The 13,495-nt window shown below is 38.5% G+C and overlaps 1 protein-coding gene across 1 annotated transcript in view; it reads left to right on the plus strand.

Annotated features, from left to right (window-relative positions):
• The window catches only part of cpne5b (copine Vb), a 181,320-nt gene that overhangs the window by 55,676 nt on the left and 112,149 nt on the right, over positions 1-13,495 (plus strand). Inside the window, 4 exon segments of the mRNA XM_037679172.1 lie at positions 3,528-3,631; positions 6,008-6,047; positions 9,669-9,683; positions 12,858-12,934. Of these exon segments, the coding sequence (XP_037535100.1) occupies positions 3,528-3,631; positions 6,008-6,047; positions 9,669-9,683; positions 12,858-12,934 (236 nt within the window).

The raw sequence follows: 13,495 nt of genomic DNA on the forward strand, positions 1-13,495 counted from the left end.
ACAGGAGTATGTTATGCATGGACAGGTGTATGTTATGCATGGACAGGAGTATGTTATGCATGGACAGGTGTATGTTATGCATGGACAGGTGTATGTTATGCATGGGCTGGTGTGGTTACACTTGGTCTGTTGTTGTGAGGCTGGTTGGATGTACTGCCAAATTCTCTGAACATGGACATTCCTGCAGTCAGCATGCTAATTGTACGCTTCTTCAAAATGTGCAACATCTGTGGCATGGTGCAGTGTGATAAATCTGCACATTTTTAGAGTGGCCTTTTATTGTGGTCAGCCTAAAGCACATGTGTAGTTATTGTGCTGTCTAATCAGCGTACTGTGCCACACCTGTGAGTTGGATGGATTATCTCGGCAAAGGAGAAGTTCTCACTAACACAGATTTACACAAATTTATGAACAATATTTGAGAGAAAAAGGCTCATTGTAGACATAGAAAGTCTTAGATTTTTGAGTTCAGATCATGAAAAATGGGAGCAAAAACCAAAAAAGTGTAGCGTTTATTTTTTTGTTCAATGTGGAGTCTACTTAGTGAATGCTTCATGTTTTATTCTGATGCTGGTATTACTACTCGTCACCAGCTGGCACAGTACAGGGCCGAGGAGACTGTGTTGAATAGAAATGCAGAAGAAGAATGAGACCGACCAGAGTTCTGTAATGGCATCTTCACATTTACTGTAATACAGTTTGTGAGTTTAACCATTGACTCCTGTTTCATTACAACCATCACAACAGTCAGGTTTAGGACAGAAGACCAGTGGAGGATTCTCCTTACATCTCGGTACTGCTCTCCTTCACTGGACCTTCATAAAAGCTAACTCACACCCACAGTGTAACTGTATTTTTAAAAACAATTTCATATTTCAGTATCAAACATTGAGGATCTAGCCTGAAGTGTTCAGCTTTCTGTGGGTACAATAATGTGTGGGAGCTGCTATGTGTGTGTGATGTTGATGGTGTAAGTCTGGGACTTCATGCCAGATTCTCATTAGCCAGTTCCAGCAGCCTAACAGCATCTAATGAACTCTGCTGAGCAGTATTGTCTCCTCCAGTCAGCAGGGAAATCACATTACAGAGCTCATCTCCAACCATCTCCCGCTTCTTTACCAACATGTGCTCACAGCTTCATCAACACCTCCAGCTCTCCTGGACATTCTGGGTGAAACAAATTCAATTTTAGGATCTTTCTACTTTTCTTCCATGCTTACGTAGAATAAAAACTTTCAGTTGTTTTTCTTCTTGGAATATACCTACAGAAGGAAAGAGCTGGTCAGTAATTTGAAGTGAAAGTTGGCATCATCAACAATTAAAACTAAACAGACTGTTGATTGCAAATGGCTTGAGCACAGTCGGCAGTTTCCTGATAAAACATGTACATCATCTGTTTTACATCATGAAACTTGATAATAATTTGATTAACATTTATTTTTACTAATGACAAAATTAAGGAAATAAATATATCAAAATGAATCAACTCATGTATATAGTCAAGGGGTTCCTGTTTCCTCTGATTGTTTGCCTTCATGATAGTTTGATAAAAATAATAAAAAATAAATAAACGGGTGATGCAAAACCTGAACAAAACTGACCCAAAAGAAGCTGCACAATTAATCTTATGTGCATTGGTGGGTTCAAAAGAGGCTGGCTGGTTCTAGGTTGTAATACCTACAAATATGTGGCAGCTGTCAAACAATTCATCATAGCATGAAGGAATGTCACAATTATAGGGATGTTAAGCTCAGAATACTCAGTGGCAGACGTCTGTAGATTGCTGTGGGGAACGACACAACAGAAGACAACTGTAGAGGTTCGAGCTGACCTGGAAGAAAGTGCATAGCTTGTTTCATTCATTTCCATACGATTCCCAGCAGACCAGTGAGGACTCCACAGACAAAGGCAGAGTGGTGCATCACCATTATAAAAGAGGGCACAAAATGGCAAGACCAATAATCTAAAATCTAATAAGCTAAAGTCTCTCTGGCACATTTTTCTGTCTCAGTAGAGGGAACCCAAACAGTTTTAGGAATGCTGATGCTTGCTCATAGACAATAAAAATTTTCTCAGCGAAAAAGACCCGTCTACTATAAAACAAAATAATATTTTCATCATGCTATAAGACTCTTTTTGCTGACTCATTAAACTAAATGCAACAAAAATGGTTCATTCAACAGATTCTCAAAACTTTTAACAGCAATATCTGCGTCTTTTTTAGAGGATGTAGTTTTACTCTTTGGTCTTTCTGCAGAATGACCTTAAAAAAACAACAAATTGTACAATTTAAATATATATATATATATATAGTTCAGGGGCATTTTTATAGTTGTTGTTACAACAGTCAGCTCATGTTAGTCAATAATGCGTTCAGTTTATTTTTAGTCATATTACACTAAACTGTTAAAAATAGAGAAAACACAACTGCCGGTCTGATTTTTCAATTAAAGCCCAATTGTTTGTCTAAATTTGAATGTGAAAACATCTGTGTAAAGTCGTCAACAACTGGAACTGTTTGATGGTCTAGCTCCAAAGTGACGTTAAAAAGTTATTTTCACAAATAGAAATAAGGAATATGATGAAAATTCACAATCAGTTTTTATTTTACTCAGTTACACAAGAAACAAACTATTGCTATTAATTATATTAATTAATTATATTGATTGTATTGCTATATAACTATTGTCCTATTGCTTACCTCAGCAACCTTGTCAGTTCACAAAGTAAATGTATTTTTGGTAAAAATTGAATGTCATGTTACTGAAACAACTGTCTTTTGTGTGATTTGTACTGATATTTTGAAAACTAATATTTTCTTCAATAATGAACTCCTCTGTTTTTCTGTTTTTAGTTTGGTAATTAGGTAAAAATCCATTGGTTTATGCCTCTGTATTTGTTTTTTTTTATTTGTGAATTTCTATTCATCTTAGTGTTCAAAACCTGTTTAGGTGTTTGTGTCTTTCTCAGCCGTTCTTTGGCATATTTATGTGCAACAGGCACATTGGGAGTAAAATCCAACTAATTAGGAAGACTTAATTGCTGCTTTTCTCTGCCAACTCCTTTCCCATTCCCATTCTCTCACCTTCTTTTTTTAGTCTAAAGCTCCTACTTTAGGGATGCCCTCTTTTCTTCCGCCTACTCTCTATACGTCTTACCGTATGCCGTACTCCCAGTCTCCCTTGTTTTCCTGTTTCTCTGCTCACACGTTTTCATGATCTTCTCCGATCTCTTTCTTGCTGTGAGGCGGGTGAGTGGGATATCCTTTTGTAATTAGTTAAAGGTGAAGATCAAGGAACCAGGAAAATCACTGCTGGTTTACTCTGAGCAGCAGCAGTGTATGAAAGCACACCCATTAATCAGGCCGATGCTAATTAATGTACAGGAAACTAGTCTGAGGACGAGATAAAAAGAGAGAAAGGGGTTAAGGTGCAGGAAGGAGACACCAACTTTATATGTTTTGTTTTGTTGCCCCTTCTTTCATCATTTTTCTCTCCTGACCTCCTCCTGCTCTTCTTCCTCTACAGTTTGGCAGAACGGAGGTGATAGACAACACTCTGAACCCCGACTTTGTTAGAAAGTACATCTTGGACTACTTTTTTGAGGAGAAGCAGAACCTCCGCTTTGACTTGTGAGTAATTATCATCTTCTTTTCCTGTCCTGTGTCACTCTCCCTCTGTTCTGGGCCCAACTTTACTTGTTAAGAATAAAAGTTGTCTATTTGCTAATTCTCACTTGCGAACGTGAGTCGCCAGCTCCTCAGTACAGAAAGCGTGTCATGTCTCCTCATGACAAAACTGTTTCAACGGCAAATTAATTAAACAAAATGCAGAGAGTTCTGCAGCGTTCCCATCACGTTTTTGAAACAGTCTCGCAAAAGTTTGTGAAACTTTCATAAACCGTTACGTTTTGTTGAGAAGTTTGGTTTTTGTGGATGCAAAAACTAACACCTGGGATTTTTGTCTCGCTACATTTTGTGAACGTGCCATAAAACAACTGATTTTCACTTTGAACAGATAAAAACAAAAATCTCTCTGTGTAGGTGAAGCGTTGCTTCAGACAAGTGTGAGCGAGTAAGAGAACAATAGCACAATACGAATGATTGTCAAACGGAAAAAGGAAGTTACCTTCTAGTTGAACTGATTTATAACATAATGTTACAGAAGACAATTTTTTGAATTCACATTCCAATATTCTTCCATTAAATATTTATTTCACACTTAAACCATCCTGATGAAGTGAAAGTAGCATTCGTAGAAGGAATGCATATTGCCCGCTGCCTTGCATGCCAACGTTTTGAACAACAACCTGTTAGCGTGTGGAGCATCAAGGTTCAAGGTGACTTTACTGTCATTGGCATCACATGTGATACATGAGGTGGAATGAAATTGTGTACTCAAAGTCCCAGTTACACCCCCAAAAAAGCAATAATATAAACTACAAAAAAGTATTAAAAAAACAAAGAGTATACAAAGAGGTAAGATATACACTAAACAATAATAAGGTGTATTGAACATCAGCCTGAACATGAGTCTGTTGTGAGCAGATGCGTATGAATATAGCAGATTAAGGTAAGAAATCATCAGCATGGATAATCAGCAGCACAAAGTGTTACATGCCCATTTAAAGTGGAATTACAGTGATTATCCTGGTTAGAGATTCATGAGTCTAACAGCCTCAGGGTAGAAGCTGTTCCTGAGTCTAGTGGTTCTACACTTAATGCTGCTTAACCTTCTGCCTGAGGGGAGTGCGGCAAAAAGTGTGTGTGCTGGGTGAGTGAGGTCCTTCATGATGCAGGCGGCCCTCTTCCTGCATCTGGAGGTGTAGATGTCTGTGATGGTGGGGAGGCTGACTCCAACATCTTCTGTGCAGCCTTCACCACTCTCTGCAGAGCTTTTCTTTCTGCAGCTGTGCAGCCTCCATGCCACATGTTGATGCTGGAGCACAGGATGCTCTCCACTGCACACCTGTAGAAGGAGGTGAGGACTGAGCTTCCCAGACCAGCTAGAGTCTCTGATGAACTTTCTTGATCAGGCTGGTGGTGTTGATGCCCCAGCTGAGGTTGTTGCTCAGGTGCACACCCAAGTGCTTGTAACTAGAGACCACTTCCACTTCAGATCCTCCTATGTGCAGGGGGGGGGGGGGGGGGGGGGGGGGGCGGCGTTGTGCACCAGTCCTCCAGGCGTTCCACCTCCTGCCTGTAGCTGGAATCATCATTGTTTGTGATGCATCCCACCACCACTGTATTCTCTGCAAACTTTACAATATGACAGCCTGGATGGGTAGCTGCACAGTCATAGTCATATATGAGCAAAGTGAACAGGAGAGGGCTCAGCACACAGCCCTGAGGGGAGCCAGTGCTGATGATTATGGTGGAGGAGGAGAAGTTGTGGATCCTCACAGACTGGTCTGTTTGTTAAGAAATCCAGGACCCCGTTGCATTGGGAGGGGTTTAGTCTTAGCTCTATCATATGTGCATCACACTAACACCCAGCTGCTTCCACACTAAATTTTTACTCATTATCTTTAAAAATACATTTTTTAAACAGTTTTTGTGCTTGCCGAGTTTGATTAGCTGAGCCACTCATCCTGAATTGGCTGACTCCAAAAGTTAATCAGTTGTGACAGAAAAAGTAAAGGAAAGTTAAGTACTTTTACTTACAATCATCACATTTATTATAATGCTCCATTGTCTTGGCTTTCTTTTTTATATATCCTCATGGAAATGTAATGTTTTCCAGGAGACAGGAAAATAAAAAAGTCTGGTTGAAAATGTCCTTATTTATTTCTCCCTACAAACAGTAACATCTGAATCTTGGTCTCTGAATAACTCTTATTCTAGCACATTAAAACATGGTTTATTGCCTTATTTCATTATAACCAGCACATATCCTTGTTTCTGTCATCATCTTTTCCCTCCTTGGTTGTTTGTGACAGCAGGGTAAAATACCTCCACATTAAGGTTGTAATTAAAACAACTTTCTCGCTTGTATTTTTTACCTTTCAGGTACGATGTGGACTCTAAAAGCCCGGACCTGTCCAAGCATGTGAGTGCACGCACAAATTTTAACTTTGGATCACAAATAAATGGAGCCCAATCATCTGAAAAGTCTAATTACTGGTTTGAAATGCTCTGAGAAGGAGAAAATAAACTGCATGAAAGTTTGTGTTGAGTTAGTGAACATTTCACATCATTGGTCCGAGGTTGAAATTACTCCAATTTTCTGCTTTCTGCATGTTCTAATTGAGTATTGCCTGCAGCTTGTTTGATTTTTCTTTTAAAAGATGGACTAAAACAAACCCCTTTTATTGCCTGACCATGTAAGAATCCAAATGCAAACACTCATTCTTGTTTTTACACAAACTTGGGTTTAGAGTCGAAGAGCTTCATATTTAGTCTAAAGATTATTTTGTAAATATGTAACACATTTCTGTGTAATGTTTTAGTGAGACATTGTGCAGTTAATGGCTGAACAATAGCAATAGAAGCATCGACAATGCTTTTAATTGTTGGTTGTGATTTCAGACAATGTGCTATATGAAATTATAAAATGTGATTCTGTTTTACTTTAAGCACATAAGTTATTCCAAGAGTGTAGGGTTGGGCGGCATCCAATTTTCAGCAACACTTTACACAAAATTTGATTAACTACTAGGAACGAATCAGGAACAAATCAGGAGCTAATGGGTAATTAACCAGTACTTACTAGGGAACTCACAGCCAAGCCTTATTAGGGGACTACTGGTTTGTTACCACAGGAACAGTCCAGTAGGTAATGGTCAGGTAGTGGTTAAGTAATGGTTGGTTCCTCAGTAAGTACTTGGTGCGATGCTTCACTACATCAGTGAACACAATAACAGCCAGGCAATGATTTGGTACTCAGTAAGTGATAGTCAGACATAGTTAAGATGACACCAGTACAAGATTATGAAATTGCTAATTACTTACAAAAGAGAAAAATCCATTAAAACCAGTAATCACTAGGAAACAGGTTTTTGACAATTACGAGCTGTGATCAGGGTTCATTCAGAACCCAAATGGAGAATCTATCCTCTGTTCCTGTGGTAACAAACCAGTAGTCCCCTAATTAGGTTTGGCTGTGTGTTCCCCAGTAAGTACTGGTTAACTACCCATTAGCTCCTGATTCATTTAAATTTTGTGTACCTTATTGTAAAGTGTTACTAATTTTCATATTAAGCCTCACTTTGCATGAGATTGCCTTTAGACTAGAATGACTTACACTCGCATGTGATTTAGGGCATTTTGAGTATTTCAGTATGTATTTTTACCATATTTAGATTAAAAATGCAACTTGAAATAATGCGCCGAAACAAATTGATTACATACAAAAAATAAAAAACAAGAATGGCCTGATATGAAGTCTTATAATGTTACAATAACGTTACGGACTCAACATGTCATCTAAGACTGTTTTTATCAGCCTCTCAACATGTTTGCTATTAGATTCTTTCCAGGAACTGCAGATCAAATCCAAAGGTACTTGTAGCGCACGTGAAGAAAGACGCATGGTTTTATATTGTTCCCATCTCTGTGGATCACATCCAGTCAGTTCTGCATCTGCTCTTTTCTGTCTCAATCATCATGTTAAAACAACAAGCAACACTAGAGTGTGTCCATATGTGTCCACTCTTAAGTGATAAATCGACTCAGTGTGTTTTTTTTTTTGGTACACCTTTATGCTGTTGTTAGCATTGATCGGTTATTGATGTGTAAAGGCCAACACAGTGATGTACAGAATCAGCATAAGCCAATGAATGGAAAAAAGACACATACGTTAGGTTTCATACGCTGATGCTGTATGTCATCGTGACAGGTGCCTCGTCGTAATACGTTCCAGCATGCTCTGCATACGTTTGGCATAAGTTACACTCACGTTGGTCATAAGCTCTGCACAAGTTAAAAAATACCATCAGACGTGTGTTGGTTATGTATAAGCTAGGACCAAGTTATGGATAAGTTATTCAAGGGTTATATATTTGTTCAACTCGTTAGCAATACAGTATGTACATGTCCAATAGAGGCTTCCAGTAGAATCATTTTTTATTCCGTTGTCAGTATATGCCCTGTGTGTTGGACCCAATTTACATGTCGACATAAGTTCTCTAAAATGGTAGCATGACAGGGCCATTGAACTATAAACACTCCAAAATTGGTCATTTAAAACCACAAATAATGAGCACAGCAACACTCTTCTGTTATTATACTTTAGCCTGTGACAGCACTGGTTTGCTGTCATTTGGAGTGGGGGTGAGTTTTTATAAAATCCCCAACATATTTTTATAGATGTGGCTGACCGTAGTGTAGATTTCTGTCTTTAAAGACAGTTATAAGTGTGTTTATCTGGCTATAAAATTAATATTTCACATTCTGGATATGGAACAAGCAAGCTGATTTGTCAAGTTATTGTTTTACATCCAGCACTGTGTATGCAATATACTGGACTTATTATGGGATTCTAGAAGTTGACGCCTGAAGGGGACCAGTGTTCCTACAGGATTGTCCCAATACAAGTTCTCATAGTTTTTACCTTGATGGTGTAAGTTGAATTATTCATTGTTCTGATACATTTAGCTGCAAGTAGTTCATAGTTGGCGGCACGGTGGAACAGTTGGGAGAGCTGCTGCCTCTCAGAGAGGAAGTTGACAGATCGAATCCCAGCCTGGGGACCGTTCTGGGTGGAGATTGCATGTTCTCTCCATGCATGTGTGAGTTTTCCATGGATACTCCGGTTTCCTCCCACAGACCAAAAACATGCATACTGGGCTGACTGGTAACTCCAAATTGTCTCTAGGTGAGAGTGAGAGAGTGAATGGTTGTTTGTCTCGTTTGTCTCTGTGTGTCCCTGTGATGGACTGGAGACATGTCCAGGGTGTACCCCGCTTCTTGCACAGTGACTGCTGGATATGGACACCAGTGACCCATGTGACCTGAAAAGGAAGAAGTGGGTAAAGCTGATGGATGGATGGATAGTTCATAGTTATTTCATTGTGTGACTTCATGATTGTGTGTGGAGGAATAGGCAGGACACAATGTCCTACGTCCCTTGTCCATAAAATGCTGGCCTCAATTCTCATCAACAAAAGAAGTCAGGGTCATTTGGTCTAGAATTCTAATTCATGTTGATGCATTTATATGCACTACTCTTGTTGCACTCCATCGCCTGAACAGTTGCTACAGAAAAAATAGTGCTGCTACACAACAGTAATGGCAGAAGTAAGAGTTTACTGGAGACCACACTTTCATACACTAATGTAACATCACTTTCAACTTATTTGGACATGGCCAAGATTAAGTTCACAATAGAGTTTTTAAGGATGATCTTCAAAGCAATACAATTTTTTATACCTTGGTATATTGTTTAACCATTTTACTTCCCAATCCTATAGTCACAAAAATCATTGGCAAAAGTTTGGATCAAAAATAATCATTCCCAATGATTATTTGATGCATTTGGAGAATGGGGGTTTGCCTTTTTCCATCATTTGCTTCAGTTCCTTCGGGTTTTGGTTTTGCTGCAGCATGTTCATATCTTTGCTGTCAATCTAAATAGAGCCAGGAGTGCTAGATATTTGGTATAGTGTTGTGTCTCTGGTATATGATGTGCTCTGTTGTTGTTGTTGCTGCTGCTGCCCAACTTTTCTGGAAGCCCGCAGAACTCAATGTAGGTCCTTGCATCTCTCTCACACTCACACTGCATGGCTGCTGTCTCACACTAATGATTTGTCTCTCAGAGGGAAAGATAACGTCAGTCATCAGAATTACACACCTGAGGAAAGTCTAAGCAAGCTGTCTCAGCAGCTTCAAACTGTTGGTACAGTCTCAAAGAGCTCAACAGTTTTCAAACTAAGGTCATGAAATGACGAGGTTTCCCAGGCTTTACATGTTTCGGTGAGTGGAATCAGTGGGCAGATCAGACCAGAGATCTCTTTGAAACGAACAACACTTCTGGCTGATGGTGAATTATTTAGTGGGCCCTGTCTGCCAAGGCTAAAGTTAAGGACTTTTGATTTGTATTGCCCCACTATGTAATGCAAAAACCAAACCCAGAGATTCTTTTCCTGTCTGGTTAAAATTGGTCTTGTTGACCAGATCAATACTGAGTGACATTGAGAAACTTTGCCCTATTTAAAGACGTGTGCAACTAAGGCTGTCATTTATTTATTTAAACAGTTTTACCAGTTACTTCTTATCACTGATCATTCAGTTTTAAATTCCTCTAAGGTCAACCACTTCCTGTCTTCAAGTTATAGAAGCTCCTGTGGTGTATTTCTTTTCTGGTGTGTCCCAAAATAAACAGGCAACAATAAGGTCCTGCGCCTTAAAATAGAAACATATTTCACAGCTATTTTCATGCTAAATTTATATTTGTTAGCAAAAACCTAATATATTTAAAGCAGACTTGTGGTGGGATGCACCCATTTTAATTTAGACTGGAGTTAAGACAAGAATACGTTAAACGTAAGCAGAAAGTATGGGAATCCAATGCGTCCCTGACACTTAGTGTATACTTGATTCTGTGTATACACTTAAGATTTTATCACTAATAAGTCAGATATCACATTTGTTTTACCACTACAGTCATTATGTAGGCTTCACAGAAGTATTCTGACCTCACGTTGCATTTAGATCAAACATGTCTCCCTGAAATTTGAATTTATTTTAAATGAGACTGACGATAAATTGTGAACGTTTTTTTGAATAGTTTAATAAACACAGGACGGTTAAATAAAAAATGTATAAATAAATTCCACATTTTGTACTAAATTTGTCTATATTCACACTGCAGGCAAATTGACCTAAATCCATTTCTTTACCTAAATGTGACCAACAGATTTTTTTTTATGGCAGCCTGAACAAGACAAATCCAATTCTTTCCAATCTGAGCCAGGTCACTTTCATATGTTGCACTAAATTGGATACAAATTGGAAATTTTTAAAGCAACCTCAGTCTGAACAGTCACGTCACATTTAATTTGACTTACGGCACTGAAGTAAATGTGTGTGAATCAATCTAAATATTGATGTTTAAAATCACGTTGTTTAAAACGTGGAGCTCTGCACGTCTTCATCTTCACAATAAAAGTCCGGTTACCTCTTTTTTTTAACTTTGTAGATTTGCCACAGCTGGAATGACTGAAAATACATAGCAGAATTACGATACTAGGTTGGTATTGTATCGTATCGATACTATCATGATGCGATTAGAGCTTGTTTCTGCTTTCAGTACAATCCTTGAGCAATTGCAATTCAAGCTGAAAGCTGGACCAAATCTAAACAGATAAATTAAATGCCCCATAATATTTTAGTCATCTTTGATTGCACAGCTTTAAAACTGGTATGAACGTAAAGCATCCATATTTACCTTGGGAGACAGCGTGCTGTGACTGATTTCACGCTGTCTTCTACTCCTGCGGGTCGTTTCAGGGCCATGGACTGTTCACACCGGAGTATGATGGCAAAAAATAAGATAACATAAATAAAATAGATATTGAGCATTAAGACCTGAACTTAAACCTTTGAGTCGTTTTGTTAGGGCGTCACATTTTAATCACAATATCTGACTGTCTTTTCCTCAAGTGGCTGTATATACTATACTGTGCTATACTGTAGTTTGGTTGGTAACCCATGGCATCTTAATTTAAAGCCCTTTGTATCTCTAAATTTTGTGTTTTGACACGCTGACCTGAACTTCTGCACAAGTTCACTTTTATTTAGAAAACTAGAGTTCAACTCAACTACTGTACTGGGTTAATTTTGAACATTGTGGGATTGTGGTTAAAATGCTTTTTTTTTAAACGCTAACTTTCTATAGCCATGATGAGCCAAACTGGGAAAGTGATACTCATCTAGACGAAACTATCCATTATAACAGAGAGGTACTCGGGGTGTTAAATGATGTCAAAGGATCTTGACCAAATGTTCATATGTGACAGTTTGAGAGTGAGAATGATTAGGATTGTCAGAATATCCTCCTGACTACCAGCAGTTCAAATTTTGTCCTCCTTGGAGGACATTTGGAAACCTGCACACCACCCACAGCATACTACTGAATTAACTCCTTGTGCTCTCTACAGAGAACATTTAGGGCTTTTCAACGATATCACATATGAAAGAGAGGGCTTTAGTACCGTTCTCTTCCTCATGAATAATAAACTATTGGACATGGACAATATTTATTTTTCCTGGTAGTCAGGAGGGTATGACACAGACTGTATCGGCTTCAAGCCTTCAGTCATCCATGGCTGTTAAATGATAATCTATATAATTATAACATTATATTGGACATTAGGTATTACAGGGCAACAAAACTTCATGATATATTAGGCGTTAATTAAAATAATTAAGGATCACGAGTTTATTTCAGTGCTTTTCTTATTTTATTTATTTATTTTTATTTTTTGGTAGCCCTCCCTTGTATAATTGTATAAGAACCAGTGAGTTATGGGAGCATTTTATAAAACCCTTCTCAAATATTTACTCCAACACGGTATTTGATATCACCTTATTTACACAGACAGTACGTTGCTTTGAGAAGAAAAAGTAGATTTTATTCAGCAACAAATCAATCTGCCAAGAGTAGAATAAAAAATAGTGCAACTCCATAATCAATCTTAAAATGTACATATGTCACAAAATGCCAAATAATTCAATTTGACCAGCAAATGTGAGCGAGCATGAGTAAACATTTTATTAAAAAAAAGCTTGAATTTGATGTTTGCATGAAAACTAGTCAGTTTAAGGTTTGACTGTATGATGTATTTTTCAACATTTAAAAAATAAAAATCTTCCTTCTATTCTCTCATGCTTTCAACATTTTCTTCCTCATTTCCTGCAGGACTTTTTGGGTCAGATGTTCTGTACGCTCGGGGAGATAGTTGGATCACCAGCCAGTCGACTGGAGAAACCACTGGGGTGAGTAAGAGTTTAACACAGTTTTCTCCAGACTCCAAGTGAGATTAAGAAACAGTTTTTGCACTAAAAGGGAAGACGGGGCAGAAAAAACAATCGGGCAGAGACGTGTGTGTGTGTGTGTGTGTGTGTGTGTGTGTGTGTGTGTGCGTGTGTGTGTGTGTGTGTGTGTGAAAAGGAGGGAGGAAGAAAAGACACACGGGTGATTAAGACAAGAGATGTGAGGAACAGACATGGACCGGACAAAAGGAGGACGGAGAAGTGAGGAAGGAGACACCACGCCACGTCTACAGATGTTTTCCACTGATAATTATTGTCATTGAAGAAAAGGGGAAGTGCAGAGCAAAATTACCCAAATTACAGCTCGTCTCTTCCGCCTGAGCTCTTACATAAACTGAAATGAGGGTTAATGGGCCATCCTGTGATCTGTCTTTCTACATCTGTCATCAACTGGACTTTAGCACAATTCAGGAAAAAATTCAAAAGCTGCACCACCAATCTGTCTTACTTCTGAACGCATTATGTCTTACACCATTATAATTATTATTTTGCACGTATTAGACA

The sequence above is a fragment of the Nematolebias whitei genome, chromosome 7 (genome assembly GCF_014905685.2).
Source record: "Nematolebias whitei isolate Nwh7 chromosome 7, NemWhi1, whole genome shotgun sequence".
NCBI classification, from domain to species: Eukaryota; Metazoa; Chordata; class Actinopteri; order Cyprinodontiformes; family Rivulidae; genus Nematolebias; species Nematolebias whitei.